The sequence below is a fragment of the Conger conger genome, chromosome 4 (assembly GCF_963514075.1).
Source record: "Conger conger chromosome 4, fConCon1.1, whole genome shotgun sequence".
In the NCBI taxonomy this organism is placed as follows: Eukaryota; Metazoa; Chordata; class Actinopteri; order Anguilliformes; family Congridae; genus Conger; species Conger conger.
In genome coordinates, this window is record NC_083763.1 from 58,136,919 (window position 1) to 58,164,679 (window position 27,761).

General features: G+C 42.5%; 2 protein-coding genes, 1 long non-coding RNA gene and 4 other non-coding genes across 13 annotated transcripts in view; all 7 read right to left on the reverse strand.

The window, feature by feature from the left end:
• Nucleotides 1-207: 207 nt before the first annotated feature.
• tor3a (torsin family 3, member A) lies at nucleotides 208-7,204 on the reverse strand. The gene is made up of 6 exons (XM_061239353.1): nucleotides 6,895-7,204; nucleotides 6,123-6,245; nucleotides 5,602-5,867; nucleotides 4,702-4,877; nucleotides 4,133-4,257; nucleotides 208-3,889 (listed from the first exon to the last, which is right to left on the reverse strand). The coding sequence occupies exons 1-6, from the start codon at nucleotides 7,058-7,060 to the stop codon at nucleotides 3,642-3,644; spliced, it is 1,104 nt and encodes a 367-aa protein (XP_061095337.1). The 5' UTR covers nucleotides 7,061-7,204; the 3' UTR covers nucleotides 208-3,641.
• A 635-nt stretch (nucleotides 7,205-7,839) lies between these two features.
• LOC133127063 (uncharacterized) lies at nucleotides 7,840-11,097 on the reverse strand. Of its 3 annotated transcripts, XR_009708582.1 has the most exons (10): nucleotides 11,055-11,097; nucleotides 10,236-10,286; nucleotides 10,075-10,128; nucleotides 9,856-9,883; nucleotides 9,566-9,615; nucleotides 9,337-9,384; nucleotides 9,111-9,154; nucleotides 8,882-8,923; nucleotides 8,495-8,550; nucleotides 7,840-8,320 (listed from the first exon to the last, which is right to left on the reverse strand). It is a non-coding gene; the product is annotated as an uncharacterized LOC133127063 (long non-coding RNA). The 3 variants fall into 3 exon arrangements; XR_009708581.1 differs by lacking the exons at nucleotides 7,840-8,320; nucleotides 8,495-8,550; nucleotides 9,856-9,883 and adding an exon at nucleotides 9,828-9,855 and having other exon boundaries at nucleotides 8,559-8,923; XR_009708580.1 differs by lacking the exons at nucleotides 7,840-8,320; nucleotides 8,495-8,550 and having other exon boundaries at nucleotides 8,559-8,923.
• LOC133127813 (small nucleolar RNA SNORD78) lies at nucleotides 8,385-8,447 on the reverse strand. Its single transcript, XR_009708675.1, has one exon. It is a non-coding gene; the product is annotated as a small nucleolar RNA SNORD78 (small nucleolar RNA).
• Nucleotides 8,988-9,071, reverse strand: LOC133127804 (small nucleolar RNA snR60/Z15/Z230/Z193/J17). Its single transcript, XR_009708666.1, has one exon. It is a non-coding gene; the product is annotated as a small nucleolar RNA snR60/Z15/Z230/Z193/J17 (small nucleolar RNA).
• LOC133127803 (small nucleolar RNA snR60/Z15/Z230/Z193/J17) lies at nucleotides 9,446-9,529 on the reverse strand. The gene has a single exon (XR_009708665.1). It is a non-coding gene; the product is annotated as a small nucleolar RNA snR60/Z15/Z230/Z193/J17 (small nucleolar RNA).
• On the reverse strand, nucleotides 9,681-9,761 carry LOC133127799 (small nucleolar RNA SNORD79). Its single transcript, XR_009708661.1, has one exon. It is a non-coding gene; the product is annotated as a small nucleolar RNA SNORD79 (small nucleolar RNA).
• A 5,536-nt stretch (nucleotides 11,098-16,633) lies between the features above and the next one.
• The window catches only part of osbpl9 (oxysterol binding protein-like 9), a 36,071-nt gene continuing 24,943 nt past the window's right edge, over nucleotides 16,634-27,761 (reverse strand). For all 5 annotated transcript variants that reach the window (XM_061238014.1, XM_061238012.1, XM_061238013.1 and 2 more), the window contains 13 exons: nucleotides 27,297-27,456; nucleotides 26,019-26,131; nucleotides 24,748-24,866; nucleotides 24,332-24,417; nucleotides 22,655-22,850; nucleotides 21,809-21,893; nucleotides 21,604-21,714; nucleotides 20,772-20,835; nucleotides 19,931-20,071; nucleotides 19,476-19,554; nucleotides 19,218-19,309; nucleotides 18,732-18,867; nucleotides 16,634-18,408 (listed from right to left, as the gene is read on the reverse strand). In XM_061238014.1, the coding sequence (XP_061093998.1) occupies nucleotides 18,334-18,408; nucleotides 18,732-18,867; nucleotides 19,218-19,309; nucleotides 19,476-19,554; nucleotides 19,931-20,071; nucleotides 20,772-20,835; nucleotides 21,604-21,714; nucleotides 21,809-21,893; nucleotides 22,655-22,850; nucleotides 24,332-24,417; nucleotides 24,748-24,866; nucleotides 26,019-26,131; nucleotides 27,297-27,456 (1,457 nt within the window). In that variant the 3' untranslated portion in view covers nucleotides 16,634-18,333. The remainder of the gene's footprint in view (nucleotides 18,409-18,731; nucleotides 18,868-19,217; nucleotides 19,310-19,475; nucleotides 19,555-19,930; nucleotides 20,072-20,771; nucleotides 20,836-21,603; nucleotides 21,715-21,808; nucleotides 21,894-22,654; nucleotides 22,851-24,331; nucleotides 24,418-24,747; nucleotides 24,867-26,018; nucleotides 26,132-27,296; nucleotides 27,457-27,761) is intronic.

Genomic DNA, 27,761 nt, shown 5'->3' on the forward strand with positions numbered 1-27,761 from the left:
CATCCAAAGATCTGCAGACCTTTCTAGCTTCAGCTAATGCGAGTGGCTCTACAATAAGAAAGAGATCGGGCAAAGAAGGGATTCATGAGAAAGTATAAAGGTGAAACCTCTGCTAACCAAGAGAAACATCAACGCTTATCTCACAATTGCACAATAAAAAACACCTGGATGACCCCCAAGCCTTTTGGAATAATGTTCTATGGACAGTTTAGTCAAAAGTGTAACATTTTTAATAATACAGGTCCATTAAGTAAATACAGCACTTTATAGTAAGGAAATCATAGCAACACTCAAACATGGTGGTAGTGTGGTCTGGAGATGGTTTGTTGCCATTATTAAAGGAACCATTAATTCTGCTCAGTACCTGAAAATGATTTAGAATGAGCTGAAGCATAATAGTCAAAGTCCTGACTTGAGTCCAATAGAGATGTGGACCTGAAAAAACAGTTAATGCTCAGAAATCTACCTACTGTCTTTATTAAAGCAACAGAGTGGATTAAAATTCCTCAACAGAGATGACTGACTGATATCAAATTATAGGAAGGGTTTGCAGTCATTGCTGCTAAAGGGCAACTACTTTTTTTGTGTTTACTCAGGTTCCCGTTGTTTAATATTTAATTTAGTCTAAAGATCTGAAACCATTCAGTGTGACAAATATGCAATAGTAGAGGAAAGGAAGGGAGCAAATACTTTTTCATGACACTGTATATCTTTCCTAAATGTTCTGTACAATGTTTGTGCAGTCTTTCCATTGGAATAAGTGGTCTTAATCATTAAAATAACTGACATTAATGGCATTAATAGAGGGGAGACCATGGTGCACAATCATGTATGCCTCTATCTGTATGCATCTCTGATTTCACCCATGTGAATAAAGTGTTAGTAAAAAAGTTAGGAGTTTTCTCCTAAATAAACTGCATGTTAATTCATTAACTAGTGCCTCATTTGAGTAAATCCGTTATCCACCTCTGAGGTAGACATGCAGGTGCAGTCATGTTTTCACAGCCAACATCTCTACGTCGCTCAACACAGCCCCGGCCTAAGGGCCAGGCCACGAGGGTCAAGCGTGGGGACACACTCTTCCTGTACCAATGAGGCAATGCTGACATAACTGACAATGCAATAAAAACCATCTGCCTAATAACTCTAAAAAGGTGCTCAATTTTAGTTTGGGACTACAATCAACGTATCTGCTCAACAGTTATTCTTCATCTGACTGTCTTGAGGCATCATGGTCCAGCAGCCATAATGCCACCAGAAAAAAACTTATGAAGAATAATTGGAAGCCTGGTTTGAGAATAAACATTTATACTTTTAGTTCACATACAGTGTAATAAACTTAGCAATACATTTAAATAAAATATAGTACTAACCAGAAAGCTGCTTAAAACAAAATAATCCAAAATTGCTCACCTATATTCAGTCCACTTACATTATTATTCCAGTGCAATAAATGTTCCTTTCCTCCATGATGAGACTTGATAATGTGTTTACATCAATCAGACAACACTATAAATTAATAATTTGAATAAAAGTGGGGAATAAAAATATAATACAGTAGTAATGAGTCCATCAACCATTGTCACAACACGTACAGTACGGGTGTCAAATGAAACCACAAACAAATCCAATGATGAATTGCATGATGGGGCATTTTGCAAAAGTCCAGGATGGATCATTCCCAAATGCTGCCAAACTGTCACATTTCAGCCAGTCAAACAAACAACAGTTTGTAAAGAACTGATTTCTGCAGACTTAGTTGATGGTGGACTGATGGATAACAATTAAACTGCCATTTCACTCATGGGCAAATATTTTCCTTGGTCAAATGATCAACACTGGTCTTTCAATGGTCATAAAATATGTCAACACATTTAAAATTCCTAAATTCAGTTTCTGTTGGTTAACCAATGACACTTCAATCAATATTTCCATGCAGTATCACTTTATACCTACACGCAATATACAATGCTGGTCTGATAATCATGTTCTTTCACAGCTCAGCAAAGGAAAAGGAAATAGCGCAAATGTGTCAACTGATCTGGCATGTGGATGTGGATGTGGAGTTTCAATGCAAATGCGTTCAACACTGGAAGAGCAGGTTGTATCTGTCACCTATACAACGTTGACAATGGCACATCACACATTAGCTGCTTCGACACAGTTCTTCACAGCCTTCATTTGAAACCTTGTCATGAAACTGATTTTGTTTTTGAATATTTCCCCCAAAAAACATTTTAATGAATATATTAGACATTTAAAAGTCTGTTTCATGAAAATGTTAACACCAATCAATGAATGACATTATTTAGCTTTACAGCGGTGAAAACTGCCAGCAGCAATTTTAATACAAGTTGTATTCGTAATTGTGTACATGTCACAATTGCCCAAATACAACAAAGCAAAATAGTGAGACATAAAAACATAGAATATTCACCTAAAAACACAGAGTAACATAAATTGATTAGTCAAACCATCATTTAGCAGTAAGCCAGTCATCACTTGATGGTGATGGAATAAAATGTAATTATTCCCAATACAGTACAACTGTATGTGAATGTATGAATCAACCTGGTTAATTCAAGAAAAAACTTCAGATAGAAAATAATTAAATCCAAGTCTTGAAAAATCATGTTTAGCTTCATGAAAAATGTCAAATGTGCCCATCTCAAAAAATATATTGTATGTCACAACTGGAAAAAAATAAAACATGCATTCTTAAAAAACAGTTTACAATAAAATTATAATCAAATTCAAGATTACAAGTAAACACCCACATTTTGACCTTCCCTGACATGTGAAACCATTAAATAACCTTCTACTGAGTCAAAAAGTCCAATCACATCTACAATCAAAATAAATATCTACTGCCATCTTCAAGCACACATTAAAAAGACTCCACGCCCATCAAAAACACATAATATAAACATTAAAAAACTGAAAAAAGTTATTGCTTTCAAACCTTCCTCTTCCTTCCTGTTAACACCAGCTGCTACTTTCAACTACTCTGCAGTCCACCAGCCAGATCTACACAGTCAATGCATATGAGGAGTGTCATGGTGTGTGCCACACACTACACTTCATGAATGAGTGTTAATGACCTAAACTCAAGTTTAATTTAAGCTGGTAGTAGTTTCATGAAGCATAATAAAAAACTTTACAGTTGTGAAACCAATGTGCGTTAAAACAATACATAAGTATATTCATTCATTCATTCATTATACATCAATAGTACCTGGAAAAAATAGGGGATAAAAGCCATTGTAGATGCCGAGTCTAAGTCCTACAAGTGGCTCTAGAACTGACCTGAGCTGGACCAGTCTATTGTGTACCAATCAGGACACATCAATGCAAGACTGGTGAGCAGACTGGATATGAAATAAACTTTAAAACAAAGAAGAAGAAAAAAAACAGCAAACAAATACATGTTGCTAACAGTGCAGTGTCCTTCATTTGGTTGGTGAACATGGTGAAGAGAAACCAGACTCTGCACCAACCACCAGTTCACAGCATCATGGCGTGAGGGGTGGAATATTCCATGCCCATGGACATAGTGTAAGTCAGATACAACCCCTCCCTCCATTGTTGTCATTCCATCACTTCCTGGGGAGTGTTTATGTGATGGACCTGGACCTGTCCCCTTAGGGCAGGAAGAAATTGATCCTTTGGGGAACGGATTTGCAGCCCTGAGCAGAAAAGAGCTTCTCCTCCTTGGGCACATACATCATAGCCTTGGCCACCTCATCCAGTGTGGCTTCACTGGGCTGCAGGCCACGGGCAGCATAAGCGTCTTGGGCACACAGCTTGACATGCCGGTACTCCAGTGGTAAGAATGGCACAAAGAAGTCAATCAGGTGACCAGACATTAACTCACTCTGAGCAAAGCCTCCTGAGAAACAGAAATAATACTTAGAACATAGGAAGAAAAACACTTGCTGTTAACATGATTACCAACCTACTGTGGGTGTAATTTGAGAGTGGCATGGGACAGAACACTGGTGTACCATGTGTAGACTAGTTATGACGCATGAATTTATATAACATCTTGGAGTCATAGGGTTCACTGTAATTAATCACTGCTATGGCCTGGGATATGCATTAAGAGTAGATAATATGACCTTAAGTGCAGTACCTTGGGACTCAACAGCTTCAGAACGTATCCGGTGCTCCAAGTCCTCCATTCCAATGTCCTCTCGGTTCTGCCCCGAGTGCCAGAAGTCCAACGTTACATCATTGATCGCTGCCCCACCAATATTACTGAGAAAAAAAACACCATAAAATGTATCTACTCACAATCCGATTAGCCTCCAATGAGCTCCCATAAAAAGACTGATTTGTTGTGGGGGCTCCATCACACCTCATTGGCCAGAGATAGGACAGTGGTTAGGGAACACAAATTGTCACTCAGAGGTTGCAGGTTTGATTCCGAGACTGCTGTGGTACCTTTCAGCAAAGTCCTTAACAGAGATATGTGTTCTAATTATATAACCCAAACTTCTTCAGTGAAATTATAAATAGATTGTATGCATAAAAAAAAAAAAGAAAATCAAGTTTTGCAAGTTGCTCTGAATAAAAACATCTGCCAAATGTAAATATTAACATAAAGCCCACTGCACTTTTACTGCGTTGCAGACTTTGTGGAGCCCCCACTCAGCAAAGCTGTTGCAAATGGGAAAATGGACAGACGCCTTCCTCACTCACCTTAGGAAGAGGAAGATGGCCCTTCTGTAGTTGACCCCATCCACATTGTCATAGTGGTCCATGTATGGCTTGACTGCATCAATAAGGCCGGGGTGCAGCTTCTCTGCCTCATCAAAGATGAAGAGTGCCTGCTGGCAGCGCAGAACCGTGTCACGGACTGCCTCCCTCAGCTGGCCCTGCACAGGATAGCAGTGCATCAGACAAACTCAAACTCGTGTGCACACACACACACACACACACTCACACTCAGACTATGAGCTCTGACCATATACATGCTACTAGGGCTGTGTAAAAAGAAAAAGGAAGGTCGCTCAGGCTTGATGAAAATGATGCTTATTTACAGCAATGGCAGTTGTCAGAAATACATAAAAGAATATATACATTTTGACATTATATTTGCAACCCTTCATCGGGAATAATACTTTACACAAGAATAGAAAAAATGTAGAGAATCTGTGAAACCTGCCATGACTGAATTAGCATGTCAGTTGATTAGACTAGTTCCTAGTCTCTCACCCCCGGCTACTGTTCTAGCATTAATCAATGTGTACCAACTGTATTGCAATTGCGATAAATCAAGGGAATGATGATGGAGTACACAGTATCCCATAAAAATAATTTCACAACATCAGCAAAAACCTTTTTTTACTCCAAAGCTGGCCTTTATCATGTTTTGTCATATTTGCTGTACAACCTGTAGTTCTGTGATACCTCACTGAACCCAGTTCTGTTGCACAATCGAATCAACATAATTTTGCAATGCAATGATTATGTGCCAAGTGACAGTCATGTACCCCCGCAACTCTGATCGTAACTGCTTGGACATTTGCCTACACGCCTCCTCTCCAAAAAGCAAACAAACTGAAATGGTGTGTCCGGAGCTGGGCCAGATGTGCTCACCTTGTACACATCCACCAGCTTGGCATGTGGGAAGTGGAATGGGGCAATGAACAGGCGCACACATTCACTTTTCACTCCGTCCCGGTACAGATTGTCCGCAACAAGCCGGGCCACAAAGTTCTTGCCAGTCCCAGACCAGCCATGGAAGGACAGGGTCAGGGGCTTGTTTGGATCAGGGTTGCTAATGAAGCCCTGTACTGCCTTCAGGACAACAGACTGGACTAGGTGCTGCCCGTGAAGCCTTATCTCCAGATCCCTCGCCAATCCTGAATTTAGGAGCACAGAACGTAGTGGGTGACAATTATGAAAAATGGTTAACCAAGGCCAATATCTGTGGCTTTTGTGTCCAAAATTGCCTTTAATGTACTGTTTCAATACATAAAGAAATGTACTACCCGTTTATCTTGTGCACGCACATTATACAGGATACAAGTGGGAAATATCGTGGAACAAAACAGTTCAACTTGAGGTCAAAATCATGGGTATTTGCAAACAGCTGAATTAAAAGGGGAAAACAACACCTGTGATATTATTTGTAATCCGACAGTCTCCTGTGTCGCAGCACTGTCCAAGACTGCAATACCACTCTGATAACGTTCGCATGTAGTCCTGTGGGAACACTGACCAGAAATCCCCTGAAGGCACTGAAATGAACACAGTAACATGAAGAACTGCAACAGCCAATTGACAGCACAAATTCTGGTTCTGCAAGTTCGCATCACTTTTTAAAAATCACCTTCCAAAAGAATATTTAAAACAGCATGCTAAAAGTTAGCTGTATGATGGGTAGACATACATTTCCTTCTAAGAATCGAAAAGGTAGTGTTCAGAACTGGCTGTACTAGTCGCATTTTCATTTTCATTTCTCTTGTAATGAAAAAAAAATGATGAAATGTTTTCATTCGTGATAACAGTGAGTGCACTGAGAAGTAATTTTGACATGGGATGGCAGTTTTGACGCGACGTTAATATTTACCGTCAATTTATATCGGCGTGCACACATGTACACTTCGCAATGCAGCGCATAGCGACGTGTTTAAGACCCAAGTCAGCTAGCTGGCTAACGTTTGCGAACAGTACATTAGGGTAAGAATGTCATTTTTTTTGTTTAACCAAATACTGCAGTAAAGCCATAAATCTGCAATGTCAAACACAGAATAATGTGCCATAGAACAAAGCCTCTGATCTCAAATTCGCCACGTTTGAGATGAGCTAGCTAGTTAGCGTGCTAGCTAGCATGTCAGTTATTTTCACATCAAATGGGCCATATTATTTAAAAACGGTTCTCCTTACCTTGCTGGGTAGCATCATCCTGGTGCGGTTGACACTCCCCCTCCCAGATATTACAGTAAATATAATTAAAATAATATGTTGATACGTTTGAAATACTATCAAACTGGAAAAAATCTGCCTTTACAGAAACAGCCCAGATCACGGGCAAGAGACGAAGAAGACTCATTGGACGATCAGAAGAGTTTCACAGAAAATGTAAGAATTATGAACGCGATTGTACATCCACCTTTCACCTCCGTCCATTCAAGCTAATCTTGAAAGCGAAGAGCTCACCGACGCAACCACCATAAAACATTGTGGGAGTTCCTCACGTTCCTTGCTCATTTAAATTACGTCATATCCTGGTGACCCAATCGTGAGGGGAAGAGGCATCCTGGGTAAAACATTTGATCACATCCTCAATAACCCAACCAGACCTGTAACGGAGTATTTGGGTACATGAAATGCAGACGAAATGAGCGTAAAATATTGGTTTTCGAATAGTGCTCGTAAGAATTCTTTGGTAAGTCGAACGTGCAAAAACTCATTTATTGGGGACGCCATTCGCCAATGCCAGATACAAAAAGGCTTTATGACACTAGGCAAGACCACGGGGTAGAGATGTTCTGTGCCAACCTCAAAGGGCATGCGTCAGGACCAGCTAGATTTTCTTTTTACACCAATAAAAAAAAAAAAAGAAAAGAAAAAAAGGCGTTTCATCATAGCCCATCGAAGAACCACAGGGAGCTGCCAGGTTCAGACCAGAGGATGCTGAAGTGGGGTTGAAGTGTGCAGTGTAATGATTGACTTTTAGCTGCATTTTAGTATACCATTGTGGGTGAGAGATTAACTAATCCAGTCATTTTAAATGGACAATTGGAACAACAACTTCCAGTTGACAAAATGCCTGTGGTCACTGAAGTTTACCCAACATTGGAGCCATATGAAATTCACAAGACTGACGAGTATTTCAAACTTGTTTATTACAAAAATAGAAGGTACAAATCTCATTTATACATTGAAACGGTTTACATGGAACTTTTCCAGAAAGCTCCTCAGACCATCACTACCAAAATGAGCAGGCTCCATTCATTAAGTTAGCTAAATTTGTTCCCAAAACAGCACCGAGGGGGTACACGCTCATGTCAGTGGTAATCTTGTGCTGTCGTCACATGCCTGCATGTTCCTTCCCCACATTTTCACACACTTAACACCCCAACCCCAGGGGGTTTGGGGAAAGAGAATCTGAAACGGGTCCATTGGAACTCAGTTCGGACAGCTGAATGGAATTGGTAGGAACAAGCAAAACACAGCCATCTGCCACCTAGGTGCCATTGAGGGTGAAAAACAAACCTAACTATTCATTACAGGTTACTCGTTGAAAAATCCAGTACTCATGCAAACTTCTGAATCCAGTTTCAGGTTCCCCTCCAACAGTCATGGTAGCCTAGGAGAGTTATCAGTTAGCACAGGAACTTGAATAGCCACAATGAAAAAACAAACTGACTGGGATCTTCAGTTCTAATAGTTTCCACATTTGTTTTTCAGGTCAGACATTTGAAGCATCATGAAACCCAAATTACTGGTCAAAAAGATTTGCAGCCGTGGCACTCACACTTACCTAAAGGACAAGCATGCTGCAACTGGCACTACTCCACTGCGCCGTGAGCCGAGCACCTGCAAGAGTTGAAAATATTAGCAAAATAAAGCACAGGAGCACTGGGACAGAGTCAGCCCTGACCAGTTCAGTTAGAGCTAATATCCAAACTCCATGGGGAAGTCAGTGGAGGTGATCATCACACAGGTCAGAAGGCGTTTGGGAAGGTTTCTTCAGTGGGCAACATGAGCTTTAAATAGGACATTTAAACAAAGCGGATACCAAATGCATGAAAATCTCCTACAAATAGGCCCCAATTAAGAGCTCCGCATTCAAATGACTGTCCCACAGATCATAGAGCCATGCCAAAATAAGTTCTCATTAATATTTACAGCACAATAAAAGTAGTACCTTTCAGTGGGCAGATGTAGAAAAGCAAGCATGTTGCAGCATCTGAAAGAGAGAAGATGGTCAGGCACTGTACTTGCGCCACCAGCAAAAGCATAAGGATACGCATTTGATACATCAGCTAGGAGCGAAAGACAATGCTATTAGTTCTTCATGGGAAATCTGCTGAACTATGCGGTCATCATCGTATCACTACATTAAGTAATTAAACTTCAAACCAAAGGAAACATACCTCTTGGTGCCAAATGAAGCAGCACAAACTGGCATTTGGGAAATCTGCAAAGAGAGCTTGATTAGGCACTGTAGCCTCAAACCAAAAATAATTCCACTTTGATGTGATGAATGATACATCAGCTGGGAGATGCTATTAGTTAATCATGGGAGAGCTGCTGAACTATGCAGTCATCCTATCATTACACAGTATTGAATAAAAAAATAAAAAAATAAAGGAACCATACCTTTCGATGCCATATGAAGCTGCTCAAACTGCCCCCAAGTCAGGAACCCTGCAAAGACCGATTGATTAGGCACAGGAGGCTCAACCATCGTAATGCCATTTTGACATGAGCGATACATCAGCTAGGAGCGAAAGACAATGCTATTTGTTCTTCATGGTAAATCTGCTGAACTATGCTGTCATCATTGTATCGGTTTCTTACTACAGGATGAAGATGGGACTTAACTTACCCTTCCTGCCCTGTTCCTGACGTCAGTGTCCAAGGTACATCTGCCATTTGCTGTTAAAGAAGTCAACATTATTGCAATGCTGCAACCGATGCCAGACTACAACAATTACACAGCACACCATTTCAGTTCAAAAAGTTTCCCTCATCCTTTTTCAGAGAGATTCCCATTGTTTTTTAAACAATCATCATAAACAGTATAGCACAAAGCTCAAGTCAGAGACTTGAATTAAAACAATTGCATGTATTAATATAAATTTGATTACCTGAGCAGTGTATACAGCATTTCTTCACCTGAGCAGTGTATACAGCATTTCTTCACCTAAGAGGGAAAAATAAGTTGATCAAGACCAAACGTTACACACTCCAGAATTCAGTGACTTCAATTCTGTGCCTCAGATTGATTGCAATTGGTGGTTGCAGTCTCGTCATCCTGTTTGGTCAAGAGTAGCAAATAGGGGTCATCATTGTGGCACAAGGTATAAACCCATTTGCCAATGATAAACCGCATACCTTTCGTGTGGGTGTCTGTGGGATTGCACGGTGGCAACTTTCTGAACACACGACCTGGAAAAAGGAAGACACAGATTGAGGAAACTGAATTTGCTTTGGGAATTAGCTATAGCAATGACGCCGGGTTCTGAAGCGATCAAATTGTGAGAATAATGAATTACCTTGGGAATGTCGCATCCATTGGTGCCATTGGGATTAGGGCTGGGGGGGTACTGCAATTAATATAAATTTTTAGAAACAATTCTAGCTTTTATAATGGCAAAACAAGCCCTAGCCCACTTAACATTTTCCTTAATTATCCTTTAAAAATGAGTTACTCAAATACAAAATCACAAGAGCAACCAATTTAAATGCACATTTTGCATGCAGAAAAGTCGATTTTACATTACAACTAGCCTTCGCATGCAGCCAACGATAACCTACTTCTATTTTACCCACGTGAGCGTAATATGTTAACTACGGAGCACAATCGCTATCCGTAATTACTGCCCCCAGCTAAAACATAAGCAAAGTTAACACGTGCTTCATCAACGAGCTACTAGCTAGCAATTAACTACATGCGGCAAGACGTACAAAAATTACTTGTAGCCGAACATGGAAAATGTCAGCCATCGTTAGCTAGCAAGAACCAACATGGCAAACTCGGGCAAGCCAAGGCCAGTGCAACGAGGAAACCAACCCGCAACATTGGGCCAGCAAACAGGTTAGCTAAACGAGAGCTGTAGCTGAGATGATGCTAACGTTACCCACGTGGCAGCCAAGATTTACCCTTAGCTAGCTACTGTACAACAGGGCCCACCACGAGCCTGCTGCCAAGATTATTATTTTTTTTAAACGCTATGTAACTTAGGTTAAACAAAAACTACGACTAAAGCAATACTTTAAATATATTTCAGTGTCACTGCCTAACAATTTGCAGGTGAGGGGGAACATAAGCTTAAGCTATTACATGTCAGCACGTTGCGAAAGAAGCTACTTACCCAGTCAAAAATCTGTTGGAATGAGACCGAAGAGAGGAAGTTCTTTGAGTTTTATGGTAAACTGATCACATTATAATGCTCACCATTGGCCAGAATTTGCATACGAGCACTGACTGTAAATCAGCTGCACACTTACAAGAAGTACCATTGGGGTGGGCAATTCACTGAAATACACTGATCCTGGATCGGACGTTTGGAACAGACTCTCGAATGTGTCGCACTGGCTCACGGGAAGATATACGCAACATTAATTACTTTTTTTGTGTAAAGAAACTAAAAAAAAAACCTTTCACTTTAATATAAACACAAATACACATAGTTAATTAAGTAAATGAATAAACAAACTAGACACACTAAAATTAATCGGAACACGTGATGTATCGCGTCATACGGATCTGCTGCATCCCGGATGCATCGACTGCCGACTGGGGATTTTGCAGATAAGTAGCCGTTAGTCAGTGCGTGTAATTTTCCTATGGTACCTTCGCAACTGATTTCGTCGAAACTAGCAAGGAACTATGTTCGCCCAAAAATGTCAGTCTAGAGTTTAAAAATCTCGACCACATAATTGTATTATAAATGGAACAACTATCCAAATATATGAAGATTTGCTTTTCCAATCTAAGCACACTGAAATCCATGGTGAATATCAGTGTTGCTCCCTGTTTGTAGATGGTGAGTGTAGACACCTTGTTGGGAATCAAGGTTAATTTTAGCAGCTGGAGAAATAATCTCAAGATATTTTTAGATCTAGATATTTTTATGACTGATCTGATCACTACACTATCTTCCCCTTGACTTAACATGTGTCCTGTGCTCTTGACTTGATCGTAATCAAACACAAAATAATAACAAAAACCCACAATTTTCTTAAATCTCCAGTTGAATGTCAGCAACGGGCATCTGTGGCACAGCCCTGGACTGGATTGAGTCCTACCTCTCTGGTCGCTCCTTCCAGGTTGCCTGGGCTGGTTCGGTATCGACACCTCGGCCCCTCGCCACAGGAGTTCCCCAGGGCTCAGTCCTAGGCCCGCTTCTTTTTTCTCTTTACACTCGCTCCCTTGGCCCTGTGATCACTGCACATGGGCTATCCTACCACTGCTACGCGGACGATACCCAACTCTTCGTCTCGTTCCCGCCGTCTGATACGCAGGTTTCAGCCCGTATCTCTGCTTGCCTGAGGGACATCCAGAGCTGGATGGACAACCACCATCTAAAGCTCAACCCAGGCAAGACTGAAATGATATTCATCCCTGCTAAAACCTCTCCCCATCTGGATCTCTCCATTTCCCTCGGGGATACCACACTCACGCCGTCACCCAGTGCAAGGAACCTCGGTGTGGTGATGGACAGCAGACTGTCCCTCTCCGAGAACATTGTGGCGGTGACCCGGTCATGCAGGTTCTTCCTATACAACATACGGAGAATCTGCCCCTTTCTCACCCCCTACTCGACCCAGCTCCTGGTCCAAGCGATGGTTCTGTCCCGCCTGGACTACTGCAATTCCCTCTTGGCTGGCCTCCCAGCGTCTGGCATCAGACCCCTCCAACTCATCCAGAATGCAGCAGCTCGCCTGGTCTTCAACCTTCCCAAATACTCACACGTCACCCCCCTGCTTACTTCCCTCCACTGGCTGCCTGTCATGGCTCGCATCAAATTCAAAACATTGGTGCTAGCCTTCCAAGCAGTTAAAGGGTCTTCCCCAGCTTATCTACAAAAATCATCAGACCCTACACCCCTGCCAGACCTCTTCGTTCAGCCTCCACAGGCCGCTTGGCACCTCCCCCTCTCCGAACCTTCACATCACGCTCACGACTACTGTCTGTTCTGGCTCCACGGTGGTGGAACGAACTCCCCGTTGAGGTCAGAACTGTAGAATCTCTCCCCACCTTCAAGCGCAAGCTGAAGACACACCTCTTCAAGCAGCACCTCTCCCCACCCCTCCCTACCTCCCTGTAAACCTTAATTGTTGTCTCTGTGACTTGCTTTGTGTATCGGTATTCTTAGTTGGCTAGGTAAGCAGTGTTTGGATAGTTAACTTTGGTCACTTTTGCTCTGTTTGTTTGTTTCTTTGTTCTCAAAAAAAAAAAAGAGCCCTCGTCCTTATCTTTGCTGTACAGGTAGCAATTGAAATTGTACTTCAGCGAACTTATCCCTGGTTATGGGTATGCACTTTGTTGTACGTCACTCTGGATAAGAGCGTCTGCCAAATGCCAATAATGTAAAAAAATGTAATGTAATGAATGTCTCCCGGCAAACTAAAGAGAATCCCTAACAACACCAAGCTGCCCTCTGTAGGAGCTCTCTCTCCACAGTGACTCCTGCCCAGGAATATTGGAGTGACTGGATAGTCAACAGTCTTACAGAGCCATATGTTGCTCTCATAATCCTGCAGGTTTGCACATTACAACATCTGCAGTTCCTCACCAGGGACGCTGCCCAGCTCCTGGGTCAAACTCTCTTCATCTCCTGACTGCACTACTGAAATTCCCCACTGGCCAAGCTTCCACCCAAGCTTCCACAGTACTCTCTCCAGCCCCTTCAGTTCATCCAGAATGCTTTCAGCCTCCCTAAATTCTCCCATGTCACGTCCCTCCTGCATTCCCTCCATTGTGTCCCGGTGCTACATTCCCTTCACAGGGTCCCGGTGGCTGCCTGCATCAACTCTGTTGTTGGCATACAAGACTGCTAGAGGAGCTGCACCCCACACCTTCAGGTCTGCAAAACTGTGCTCTATGCTCTGCTGCCATGTGGTGCCTAGCTCCCCGCCTCAACTCTTCTGTCTAGTGGCTCCCTAATGGTGGAATGACCCGCCGACCTCAGAATGACCTGCCTTCCTGCATCAACTGACTGCCAACCCATCTGTTTAGAAGATAACTCTCCTCCCCTTCTCTACCCTGATTCTCATTCCCTACTCCCATCTTGGGGCAGCCTGTAGCCTAATGGCTAAGGCTAAGGTGCTTGACTGAGACCTGGAGATGTTGGAGGGCACAACTGGAAGATTGTGTGGTCACAATAAGATTAGTGGTTTGGCACTTAACCCCACATTGTTAGTCTAATGAACTTTAAGTTTCTTTGGATGAAAGCAACAGGTAAATAATTTAAAATAATCCTCTCCTACCTATCCTATATTGCCCTTCAAAAAGAACACATTAATTATCTATTGCCAGTGTGTTATGCCCCAACCATTACACTCATTAAATTGGAGTGTTGGCAATCTTATGAATACAGACCTTTTTTGGTGCACTCATTGTTGCTCTGTACAACAGCTAAATGCATAAATTATAGATATAAAATGTTTTCCCTGTCATAAAAGAGGCTTGTGTGCGTTCAGGGAGCTCTGTTGACCAGGGATCCAATAGGCCTTCATAGCAGAACAGAAATAAACAGAAGTAGAATGAGTTACCAAATGGATCATAATGGGATTTTAAGTCACTGAATGTGTCCAAACCATGGCCAAAAATGTTAGCAAAAGTATGCGTTTCTCTACATTGAGGGAATGGAGAGAGCTGATAAGTATGTTATTGTGAAATCTAGGATTGAATAAATGCCATTTGTGCTCAAATGTTTTATAACTGTGTGCCATATTGTGAGGTGATAAGTCATTATGGGGCCTAAACATACATTACATTATTGGCATTTGGCAGATGCTCTTATCCTGAGCGACGTACAGTTGATTGACTAAGCAGGAGACAATCCTCCCCTGGAGCAATGCAGGGTTAAGGGCCTTGCTCAAGGGCCCAACGGCTGTGCGGATCTTGTTGTGGCTACACCGGGGATCGAATCACCAACCTTGCGTGTCCCAGTCATGTACCTTAACCACTACACTACAGGCCGCCCTATAACATAACACAACTTAAGGGACCTATGTGGATATACCAGACTTCCTCAAGAAGAAAGTAAAGCATTGGGATTTAGCTTGGTTTCAGCTAGGCAAGACATATATACAATTTCAGAATAAGTAGCAATAACCAAGCAATTTCTCATTGTGTTTACAATGAGAAGTTTCCAGCACAGCATCATTTTGGGGCATACTTTTTACCTCTCCATAGATATCCCACTGCAGTTAATAAAAAGCATTCTCAGCATTCAACAAAAAATGTTTTTCTGGTAATGTAGTATTGATCACTTGAAAAGCCTGCAAACATTGAATGGGAGATTTTTAAAAACATGTTTAGTTATGATTAACAAGCTTCATCATATTTAATTTTGTTAGCTAGAACTTTCACATACAGTTTGGCATCAGAATGTATTAAGGAGATGGGCCAGTAGCTTGTGCAGTTTGTGGGGTCTTTATTTTTCACAAGAAATACAGAAATTATGGTTGAGTTTGCATGACAATGGAATGAGCCAAATTTAATTTGCTTATTGAAGCATTACAGGAAGTAGAGGACCTCATTTTGCTCAACATTTGATTTGTGGTACAATTCTTGTGATATGATCCCATCCATACAACTCTTTTTTTTCTCCTTCTGGTTAATTGAGGAAAGTTGGCACCTTCTGGTGAGGTGACGGAGCATGAAATCATGAAGAAACCCCCCCCCCCAAAAAATAAAAAATAAATAAAAAATATCACTTTGGGGTAATATAGTTTAGAGTAAAAATAAATTATTTCAGTGCCAATTTGTTGGGGGTCAGTGAACGGACTACCCTGTATCGATTGCATTGATTGTATAATAGAAAATGAGGTCAGAATACTGTAAAACAGGAAGTTTGAAATTTGTTTTGTTTACAACTTTGTCCTTAAAATGAAAAATAATCTGCAAAAACAATCTACAGTGAGAAGGGATCTAAGGATGAGGGACAATATGTAGAACAGTGGCTTGGGTCTCTACCTGTTAATAAGGTGCTTTAGCTGGTTTCTAAAAAGTCTCTGGAAGGATGTGAATGAGCAGAATACATACACAAGCTATTTAACATTTCTGTTACGTTACGTAGCTTGTAATTCACCGAACAAACTCTTGCTTTCAGGCAACGAATGAAGTCAAATTTTTTTTTGTGCTTATTATTATGGTATAAATTAACAAGTATGTTACAACATACACCTGAGAAGCTAGTCAATTGTAGGTATTTAAATATCTTGTCTGAGTTTGACAGGTTAAATACTTCAGCTTTATTACTACCAATTTGCCAAGTGTAGCTGGCAGGGTTTTCCTCCAAAATATATCAAGCCCTAAGGCAGTTCACATGTCGGGTTTGCAGAAATGTGGCATAATGAAACCATGCAGAAAACCACTTCACCTGCAGGTTCACAGGACTTTTAAGTGCCTGATCGACCAGCGGGGGGCGCTAAAGAGCGATGAAACGCAAACCCATCAAAGACCGTGGGGCCCCATCCATGCACTAGAACAAGAACGACGTCGTAAGACTTTGCTGATGGTTCAACCAGTTAACACAGCAGAGTAGTTTTAAAATCGTTTACATTTCTGATGTCCGACACATTTGCCCAATCAGAAGCATGGACATATGAGAGGGGAGAGAGAATATAAATGAAAGCACCTTTAAAGGATACATTCATTATATTACAGAATGGTCTTGCCGTTTTGTGAAAGTGCTAAATAAAAGACAAACTCAGAACACAAATTTATGGAGGTTTAATATTCTGCTTCAATGAACATGTGAATCTGGTACAATCAATGGTTATGATCTGAAATAATGCAAAATAAAAAATACATTTTGATTGCTCTTTTCAAGCGAGTGATATTGAAATGAATGGCAAGGCCTCAATTTAATATTCATTTACAAAAACAACATGAAAAACAAAATATAATGGCTTTAGTTCACAATCTCTGCCAATTCCATTCCAAGAAAAGGTATATTGCCCATTTTAAGACTGAAACAAAGGAAAAATCCAGCTTGGCTATTTATAAGGTTTGATTAAAAACAGGTAATCATTTTTGAGTCTTCACTATAAGATTCTGTGCACAAGATGTAATCAGCACTAAAAGACTACCAGAGTATTGCCGCTTCTCATAAGACCAAGAGTCCCTCCCCAGTACAGGACTTGGCACGCTCCGCTCATAAACCATTCCAGTTCTGGGTTATTAACACATTTACTTACTGAAAGAGCTGATGCAACCAAAGCCTTCAGATTAAAAGGTTGGTCACCCCGCTAATTGTACACTCCATTTACCCCATTTTCCCAATGGGGCTAAATCCATCGCCCAAACAACTTCCAAAACAGCAGCACGTGGACATTAAGGTCTATTGTGATTTATTGAGGTCACAAAGGGGAAAAATATATATACAGATAACTGCCAAGGTCTTAGGCAGAATAATGTCCTAACCTTTGAGGATAAGCACTGGCTAAGTCTGCAAAAGTCTCATAAAAGGCAAAATGCAGGCCACTGTGCTTTCCAGTGGACTTAAAGAGGGTGTACAACAGGAATTCAGGAAGGTCAGTTTATTATTCAAACCAAGCTGGATCATATGAGCCTAGCCTTTCTGACGGCCCTGTGCAGCTACACACTTATGCACACAGACTGCGTTCCTCATGGAGGGTGGGAAAACAGAACCACAGTTACCGCGCAGCGCGTATCAATCTCGCGAATGCAGGTCTTCTGGTCCTCATCAGTACACGTGAAATTACTGCTGGAATTAACACAGAAGAACATCCAATTTACATACAGGTCAATCTTTCCCAGTAAGGGGGCAAGAGGTTCCTGATGTGTGACCGGTGAGCTCATATCCTTAAACGATTACTATTGCCGGAAAAAAAGAAAATGAAACCGAACAGAAGAATAATATATATAATATATATATATAAATATATATTTATATGTACAGCTATAACAAGCTGTAGGCAAGCCAGGTTGTTCCCCCCCCCCCTTTGGTTCCACCAATAAGGCCTTCCAACTTCTGCAGATCCAGCCTTCTTCCTCAGTGCCCAGTTTCCCTGAGATACAGAACGCTGTCGTTTTCAAGGTCTGTTGGATCTAAGCGCCGCCACCCCCCTCCGTGGGGGAACGGCCCTCCCTGTGAGACTGCGGGTGCTTGTTTGTGTGGTGAGGCGCTCCCAGTCCTGTTTTTATCCTGCTCGTTCCCGAAGGGGGGTGGGGAGGTGGAGGTGGCGGATGTGGGGTTGGCGGAACACATTTTTTTTTTTATTATTGGAGAAGTTTTCTTTTTTTGGAGGTTTTTTTAATTTATTTTTTTTATTTTGAAAATGCAGAGCCGAGTACATATTCTATTCGCAGTCATCGAAAGGCTTGGATGAGAAGTGGTTTGTAAAGGAGTTCTTATTAAGACTCTTGTTTTGCATCCGGGGCCTTGGTGTAGCTCAGTGCCGTTGTGCTGCCGTTCTCTTCAGTAGGGGCTCATCATACACCCAGCACTCCCCGTCCTCGTGGAACAGCTGCAGGGATTGGACACACAGCTTACTCAACCACACAGCATTGCTCCACACTCACACTTATGTTACTCCCATATCATATTCAAATCATTTTGGCTCGCATGCCTTGATAAACTGGTGTCCCCCGTACATAGCATTTATTTCGCACTCCTATCCAGACTGACCGTCCAATTATAGAGAAAAGCCTGACATGCAGAAACCAGCACATTCTGCACACCCAGTTGCAGTGGAGGCCAGAATCAGGACTTTGAACGGTTCAGTTTGCAATGAATGAATATGTTAAACTACTGCTAAATGTTGTGTTCGCTTCATGAATCTGTGCTCACCCGGGTCTCCCACTGGACCTCCTTCTCCTTCCTGTCCCGGGCCTCAGCCCTCTGCTTCTCCTCCAGGCGGTGCTTGGCTTCTGTGGCTGCGTCGATGTCTTTGAGCTTCAGGTTAACGGTGACGTCCTTCCACATCCTGAGACAGGGACGGAGAGGCAGGCATGAGATATTAGTCGCAGAGTCTAAAGGAGTCGCCTTCCTCATTGGCTGCCCTTCACTGGGCTTTACTTGACTTTGCTGTTGAGCATTCCAGTAATGTTCCAAAAGCTGAGCAGTTACTGGAAGAGGGGAGGGATCGATCCTTACCCAAACAACAGTCTATCACCCTGTTCTCCTGAATGAAAAGAAGATGGTGCTCAAAATTAATTCTACAGGTGTGTTTTCGCCTCCAAATGACTAAACCTCATTAAAGGAGAACCCTTCTGCTACTGAGAGTGAAGCCCTGGTCCTATGGCCAGAGTAGCGCTCAGACAGGCAGCTCCTTACCGGCGGGATTCATACTCCAGCTGGTCCTCCAGCTTCCTCACCCGCTTCTTGATGATGCCCAGTTTCTTTGTGTCGATGAACAAGGAATTCTCCTGCACACAGAGATGAGCCGTGAGCTTTTCATTCACATTCGCAAGTTTGGTCCAAACAAGAATTCATTTTTGATTGACAGAGCAGTGCAATGTGTGCACATATGACAGAGGTAAAGTAAGGCCTGTTGGGACAGACACACGGGAGGGTATGGTGCTCTGAGCTCACCCCTGATGCCCACTTGGCGTACATCACTCCGTTCCACTCTCCCTCGATGGAGCAGAAGGACTTCTTATCATTGGGAGCACTGCCGACAGGCAAAGCATTGTGTTATCACACCACAAACACAGGGCACGCATTAATTTCACCCGTATGCTGATTCGAATACAACTGATTTTAACAGTGAAAGAACAAAACAACCGTGTAGAGCAGGGCTGCCCAATCCTGTTTCTGGAGATCTACAGTCCTGTAGGGTTTCATTTCAACCCTAATTTGGCACATCTGCCAATTCTGCTAATTAGCAGCTCAACAAGACCTCAAGCTGTTGAATGAGGTGTGCTTTCTTCGGGTTGAATTAAAAATTTACAGGATGGTAGATCTTCAGGAACAAGGCTAGGCAGCCCTGGCGTAGAGACATTAAACAGAAAGCACCTCTCAGGAGCGATCAGCAGGGCGACACTTACAAAATCTCAGCCGTTATCCGGTGCTTCCTCCCGCCGTAGAAGGGCTTTGTGTGGAATGTGATGGTGGCACTGTAGCCCGACTTGGAGCAGGAGATGTTGCACTCTCCACCCAGCTCTACCCACGGCACAGTCAGGATCGACCTGGAGAAGACACCACACGGACGTCACTGCACCTCCCTCTCCATCCCACCACCTACTGCTCAGTAATGGTCTTTTTCCCCCAGGTCTTCCAAAAAAGTTCTTGGGCAACTACAGCTGGTTCAAAACACCGCTGCAAGAGTTCTAACTGACTAAAAAATCTGACCACGTTACACTACTGTAATTCTCAGGTCCCTGCACTGGCATCCAATAACTCAAAGAATTCACTTAAAAATACTGCTAGAGTATTTACTTAAATAACTAGTAAATCACTTAACGGTTTAGGGCCAAAATACATTTCTGATTTGCTTCTACAATATGGGCCCCTTAGACCTCTCAGGTCTGGGACTGGTCTGTTAGTTCAAAACTAAAAATGGTGAAGCAGCTTTTGGCCACTATGCTACATGTAACTTGGAGAAACTACCACAACATCTAAGATTAGCCCCAACACCAGCTATCTTTAAAACCAGTACAGAAATTTATGTTCTCCACTGCCTTTAATTTAAACATTTTCGGTTACTTGAAATTGCAAACAAAATTGCACCCTGATCTTTACTCTTTTTAAACCTATCATTTTCTCCTCTTTTAAATTGTATTAAATGTCATTTTTTAAATGTCTTTATGGCTTATGTAAAGCACTATGAACTGCCTGCGTGTATGAAAAGAGCTATATAAATACTTGACTTGAGGAGGCGAGGCGTACCTGCCGTAGCCGTTGGGGAAGGTGAGGATGTAGTGCTCGTCGTGCTCCAGACAGGACACGCAGCCTGCAAGGAAAACAGAGCCGGGGTCTCAGAGCTCAGACACAGCCGGGCAGGGAAAACGGGGTCTCAGAGCCGGGGTCTCAGAGCTCAGACACAGCCGGGCAGGGATGGAGGGTCTCTCAGGAGTGCTGCTGCTTAATGCCTCAGCACAGTAAGGCTGAAGCCACACATCCTCCAATGTGGAGCGAATTACATTGCCTCCATTCCTTTCCAACAAGAGGCCATTTTTTTTTTGCGTTTGGAAGGCATGTGGGGATAGCTGCCGATCCGTGGAAAAAAGGGACACGTGATGTGCTAACCAATCAGATTAATGTGTAAGCTGTCCCCTTTTCAATTTTTTTTATTATACCCTCAAGCGATCGACTGTGGCAGGGAGAGCCATGCCAGGTGAAGGATGTGTGGCTTCAGCACGTTTCAGTTATTATCGCATTACCCTCCACTGTAGCTGCATCTGCTCTGAACAGGATCTGCTTATTTACTCTGATTCATGTGCTATTCATGAGCTGTCTCAGTGTTTAACACTGATGGTGACTGAAGCTAAACAGCTTTCCAGCTCCATTGGCAGTACAGTCAGCTTCTAAGCAGGTCAGCACCAGCAACATGTAGCCTAGACCAGCAGAACAGAAATAATGGCAATCTACCAGAAAACCGCTGGCTTGTGAGCAACCTGGTTCCAAGCTTACAGCCTACATCCTGACTCATGCAGTGCCTGAGAAGCCCTTATTTATGGACATTTTATGACTCAAAAAATAATTGTCTGCGTTCTCTTACCCTGGCCGATATTATGGACCCCAATAGACATGCCCAAGAACTTTGACTTGGTCCAGATGTGGGCGTTGAACTGGATCTTTTTACTCAAGCACTCGGCGTAGAAGGCGGATACTGGGAGAGAGAGAGAGAGAGAGAGGAGGGCTGATGGTGAGTGAACAGCACTGTGCTGACAGAGCCGTGTGTGAATTCAGAGGGGGACACTCACTCGGGGGGTGATGCGAGACCTGCTCGGCTACGAAGGACACGTTGTTCGCCCCACACCAAGGCACCGGGCCCTCTGAAATGGGCTCCTGAGAGAGGGAGAGAGAGTGAAGGTGGCAGGTGGGTTTTTACTCTCAGGCTGAGAGCTGGGCTTCTCTTGTGCTGCCCTGGGCATATATATTGTTGTATATTGTATATATACACACTCAGTGAGCACTTTATTAGGTATTTATTAGACTTCTACTGCTGTAGCCTATCCACTTAGAGTTATGATGCATTGTGTGTTCAGAGATGCTCTTCTGCATACCACTGTTGTAATGTGTGGTTATTTGCATTACTGTCACCTTCCTGTCAGCTTTGACCAGTCTGGCCATTCTCCTCTGACATCTCTCATCTCTCTGCTGCTCACTGGATTTTTTGTTTGTTTTTTGCATAATTTGTTGCAAACTCTTGAGACTAGTGCGTGTGAATCCCAGGAGATCAGCAGTTTCTGACATACTCAAACCACCCTGTCTGCCACCAACAATCATTCCACGGTCAAAGGTACTTAGATCACATTATCACATTTTTTCTCCATTCAGATGGTTGATGTAAACATTGACTGAAGCTCCTGACCTGTATCTACATGATTGTATGCATTGCACTACACAATTGATGATTAGATAATCACATGAATAAGTAGGTGCAATAAAGTAAAAATATTCCTTCCTCCAAGTGCTTGGTGAGTGTATATCCTTTTTTATTCTTTTTATTTCATATTCTAAATATACAATGTCCTGAAGTGAATTTGAGGCTTTGCCTGGGCCTTCAGGAGAGTGCTTAAATCATTTGACTGTTGTAGGGAACGTACAGGGACCACACTCGCCACTGCAGACGTGGTCTCCTCAGACTCTACGGGCAGGTCCCAGTGGCAGAAGAACACCTCTCCCAGGATAGGGTTGTAGGGCTTCTTGGCCACGGACCCTTTGCGACCCGCATGGAAGGCTGAGAGATACCACTTCACCACCTGCACCATGCGCTCCTTGGGCTCCAGCTGGTCCGCGATGCTGGGACAGACAGGTGAAGAGGAGCGTCAAACGAGAAACCACTTCAGATATCAACTGACTGGCGTGTGCTCAAGTGTGCTACAGCACGTGTGTGCTCAAATGTGCTACAGCGCGTGTGTGCTCAAGTGTGCTACAGTGCATGTGTGCTCAAGTGTGCTACAGCGCATGTGTGCTCAGAGTGAGGATGGGGAATTTATCATTTCTCTATGTTCTTCAACCAACAACAGTATTCTATGTAGGTGGAATATAGAATATATACATTTGTGTTCAAATAAATAGCAGTGCGTTAAAAAAAGTGAATCAAATATTTGTAATATTTTTAATAGCTTTTAGTTCCATATTTCAAATGTAGTGGAAACATTACATTCAATTCCAAATCAAATCAAATTTTATGAAGTCTGCGTTATTTTTTACAGGAAGCAAAGAAAAGGAATATTAATCTGTTCAAAAAAATGGCAGTGTCGACATTTTTCTTTTCAAAATTTAACTTCACTTTAAATGACTGAACTAAGATTTAGTTGCATAACCATTGTTTTTGACAACTGCTGCGCATCTGCGTTGCATCGAGTCGACAAACTTCTGGCACCTAGAAACAGGTATTTCTGCGCCACCATGCTTCACTGTCACGGTGTACTGCGGCTTAAATTCAGTACCCGGCCGTCGTCTGACGTACAGTCAACGACCACTAGACCCAAAAAGAACAATCTTACTCATCAGTCCACAGAATGTTAAACCATTTCTCTTTGGGCCAATCAATTCATTTTTTCAACAATGGTTCTTTATGGGGGCTTCTTACTGATAGCTTAGCTTCAATCAAACATCTTCTGACTGTAACAGCACTTACAGGTAAATGTAGATCATCTTTGATCTTTCTAGAGCTGATGAATGGCTGAATCTTTGCCATTCTGACTATTCTTTGATCCGTTTTAACAATAGTTGCTCATTTTCTTCCACGTGTTTGGGGTTTTTGTTGCCATTTTTTAAAATCATTTTAGCCTATAATTTGCTGCACTTCTTCATACGTTTTCCCCTCTCCAATCAACAAAAAAAAAAAAAAAAAGTTGTTCCTCCAGACAACGTTTGGAACGGCCCATTTTACTTCGCAATTCAGAAGGAAATATATATTATAACAATGTGGCAAACATTTGCTTCCCTATTTCCTTAATAAAGGACAAGTAATGACACCGTTTTTTTTCACAGAATGAATGAATTCTCTAATTAAACTCCACACTGCTATTCTTTTGAACACAACCCTTTCAATGAATGAGTCAATTATTCCGAACAAGCAGCGTGCACGTCATGACAGTTGGGTCTGTTGTTTTTCTATTACACTACTACATCTACAAGTAAATGATTTGCCATTCACTATATCACAAATACTAATAACAGTGGTTCATCAGGTTACTGATGTTGTACTGCTATTTTCTCGAACACAACTGTATACCTTGATGTTGAATGAATCTTAAAATCGAAGGTCATACCTAACAAACAAATCCGGGTGGGCAAAAAAGTCAGCGTACATCTCCAGCAACGACCTCCTCTCCAAAATGAATGTTGGTAGGACCACCTGAGGCCGAGATCAAAGGGAAAACAGGTGAGGATATCTGGACACAAAGTGGGCAAGAGACAAGACGAATGTGACCAAGAGCATACAACATTCAACTTCATTCCTGGTCCTGGAGAGTCACAGGGTTTGCTGGTTTTTGTTGTTACTTGTCACCCAACTGATAATTTAAAGCGGTCGATTACACAGTTCACCACAGCTGGTTTTTTGGGTTTGAATCGTTTTCTGATATCAAGGAAAAAAAACAAAAACCAGCAGACCCTGCGGCCCTCCGGAACCTACTCTACAGTATTCAGGTGGGCTAGAGTGCAGAGTCAGTGCGGAGGGGGTCACCTTGGTGAGGTCCATGCCCAGTCGCACTTGGGACAGCAGGTGCATGATGACGCTCTTGTGCTCCTCCACTGATTCGCCCTCGCCGTCATCATCGCGGTCATCGTGGCTGTCAAACTGGTCTGAGAACCGCAACAGTGTCGAAGTTATGAAGGCGAACGCGGTTGAAAACATCAAGACACTAGCTGCAGGATCATGTGCCGCCATGCTCACGCGTACTGTATTCAAATAGTGCAATGCATTTCCCTCTCTATATAAGACATACCAGACTGCATAACACTTTAATATAAACTATACAGTATGGTGCAAAACATCAGACATTTCAGCCTGCATTTATTCCTAAATGACAAGGACGAATTTTAGCTTGTTATTGAAGAAATTTAGAGCATGAACAATATACAATATAGGTTGAGCAAAGCGCACATTTGAGACAAATTATGGGCCTTCCAAGGAGACAAATAATAAAAAGTGTCAGTTAATACAGGTACAGTTGATACAGGAGCAGTGCGGGGCACATTTCCAAGCATGATTCTCTAGTGTGAGCAGCACATCTGAAATGTGCCATGGAAGTGTGCTACTCTACCACCCTATAAAAAGTTACAGTTCACACTCATCCTCCCAAAAGCCAACAGAACTCAACACATACACTAATGAAACAAAGCTCTAAGCTTTAATTCCAAAAATCTGCAAGTAGTTGTTTTCCACTAGGTAAATGCTTTGTGAATTATTTACATTTGTGAAAATGCATTGCTCAGAAATAATTAAAACGACCGTGAACTTGCTTGTGGTACTGACACTGCATTTTCAGTGTAGGCATTAGTATTTACTGAAGTGGGAATTGGAACACAACAGCCATTCTCCAGAGAAAACTGAAGTGATACCATTACTCAGAGAAACTGCAGTGAACATGGGCCTGCCTCTGCCAGGTTCCTCTTCCCTATAACATTTCTGAGTAAATCAGCCCATTGAATAGGTATGTGAGCAAGAAATAATGTGTGTAGTTTATGCTGCAACATATATACACATATTATATATGCGCTGTGTTGGTGTATATGCGAGTGAGTGAGGGTGTGCACGTGTGTGTGCGTTTGTGTATGTTTGTGTGTGTGCGTGTGCGTGTTTTTGTGTGTGTGTGTGCATGTGTATGTTTGTGTGTGTGTATGTGAGTGTACGTTTGTGTGAGTGTACGCGTGCGTGTGTGCGTGTGTACGTGTGTACGTGTGTATGTGTGCGCGCGTGTGTGTGTGTACGTATGTGTGCCGTGTGTACAGTACCTGCATCAGTGGTGCCGTTGGACATGGAGGAGTCGAGGGAATCGTTGGTGTCTGGTCGTTTGAGGGCTGTTTCTGCACCAGTGTGAGGCGAGGCAGCCGCAGTCCTGGAGGAACTACAGGGGGGAGGGAGTTAGACAGGGCGAGGGGCTGGCTCATCAAACCTGTTATTACAGCAGGTGACTAAAACTCTCAAACTCAATCACACTGTCTCTCTATGGGAGCTGGCCCCTTGTCCCTGTGCATCCCTGTAATATTTTCTGATCAAACTCTTAACTGGACACTTAAGAGCCTTCTCCTTGATAATGATCGGCCTCTGTCTGCATGCCACTGGAATACGATACTGCACTAAAAACTAATTAAAAAAAGCAACCAACCAAATCAATAAGTGATCCCATAAACAAGCTGATCCACTGTCAATCCACTAATGACATGAAATGATGAGAGACTGGGACTTTGCCGCGGGAGGAAGGTCTGACATGTAGCTTATGATAAATTGAAACGAGTAATTACATTCATACATAGCATCAAACAATGTCTAACATGACCCAAATTCACCAGAGCAAAGAAAAACATATACACTCACTGAGTACTGTATTCGGTATATTAGATCCATTTAATGCTGTAATACGTGGTTATTTACTAGCACCTTCGACCAGTCTGGCCCTTCTGAACTGTTTCATTAACACTGTGTTTTTGCCTGCAGAACAGCGACTCACTGGATTTTTTTGCACCACTCTCTGCTAACTCTAGACTGTTGTGCATGATAATCCCTGGAGATCACCAGTTTCTGACATACTCAAACCACCCTGTCTGTCAAAGTCTTAAGATTCTGACATTTGGTCTGAAAAACAGGTGAACCTCTTGACCACATCTGCATGCTTTATGCATTTAGTTGCTGTCACATGATTGGCTGATTAAATATTTGCATTAACAAGCTGATGTACAGGTCTACCTAATATAGTGAGCACTGAGTGTATACACAGAGGGCTTTGAGACTTGAACAGGAGATGTTCTGTTCTGTTGTTCAATTGTATGCAACTTCCTAAACTCAACAACAATACACAGTGTACTATATATCTATTAATCTGACGAGGAATAAAATATCTCCGTATCTCCAGACAGAGACCGCAGTTTCCTCCATAAGATGGTTAGAAATGGCAAAACTGAGGACGGAACTGAGTCTCCCTGTGGGCCTGACCATGAGTAACGTGAGAGCAGAGTCATGCGGGAGGAAGCTAAGGTCCTGCCCTGCACCCTCCAGTGAGCGCAGTAACTCACTCCATGCAGTGCTTGGGGGACGTGCTGCTCTGGTAGAACTCGTCGGCATCGTAGAACTCATCTTCACTGCTGGAGTAGGAGAAGTCGGGGACCGTGTTGGAGGAGAGGTTTATGTGACTCGGCGAGGTGACACTGCTACTGGGACCGGAAGGCCCACTGCCTGAAACGCAAGCAGAAAGGGCTTCTTCAGTATCCCACAGAAATATCGCCACCCCGCTCACCAACGCAAAGCTGTATCTCACACAATACAGCACTGAAACATGCAGAGCTTCTTCAGTATCCCACAGAAATATCACCACTCTGCTGACCTACGCAAAGCTGTACCTCACATGATATAGCACTGAAACACACGCAGAAAGAGCTTCTTCAGTATCCCACAGAAATATCACCACTCTGCTGACGTACGCAAAGCTGCCGCTCACATAATAATAGTAGCTCAATATTGCATATTTCATACTGTGTATG

Bases quoted from the DNA above. Each gene is read 5' to 3' on its own strand.
- tor3a (XM_061239353.1), bottom strand. From the start codon at position 7,060: ATGAGTCTTCTTCGTCTCTTGCCCGTGATCTGGGCTGTTTCTGTAAAG. The intron at 5,868-6,122 runs GTGTTGTTTTCC...TCCTAAATTCAG, and splicing joins GATTACAAATAATATCACAG to GATTGGCGAGGGATCTGGAG. The intron at 4,878-5,601 runs GTGAGCACATCT...TATCCTGTGCAG, and splicing joins AGCTGGTGGATGTGTACAAG to GGCCAGCTGAGGGAGGCAGT.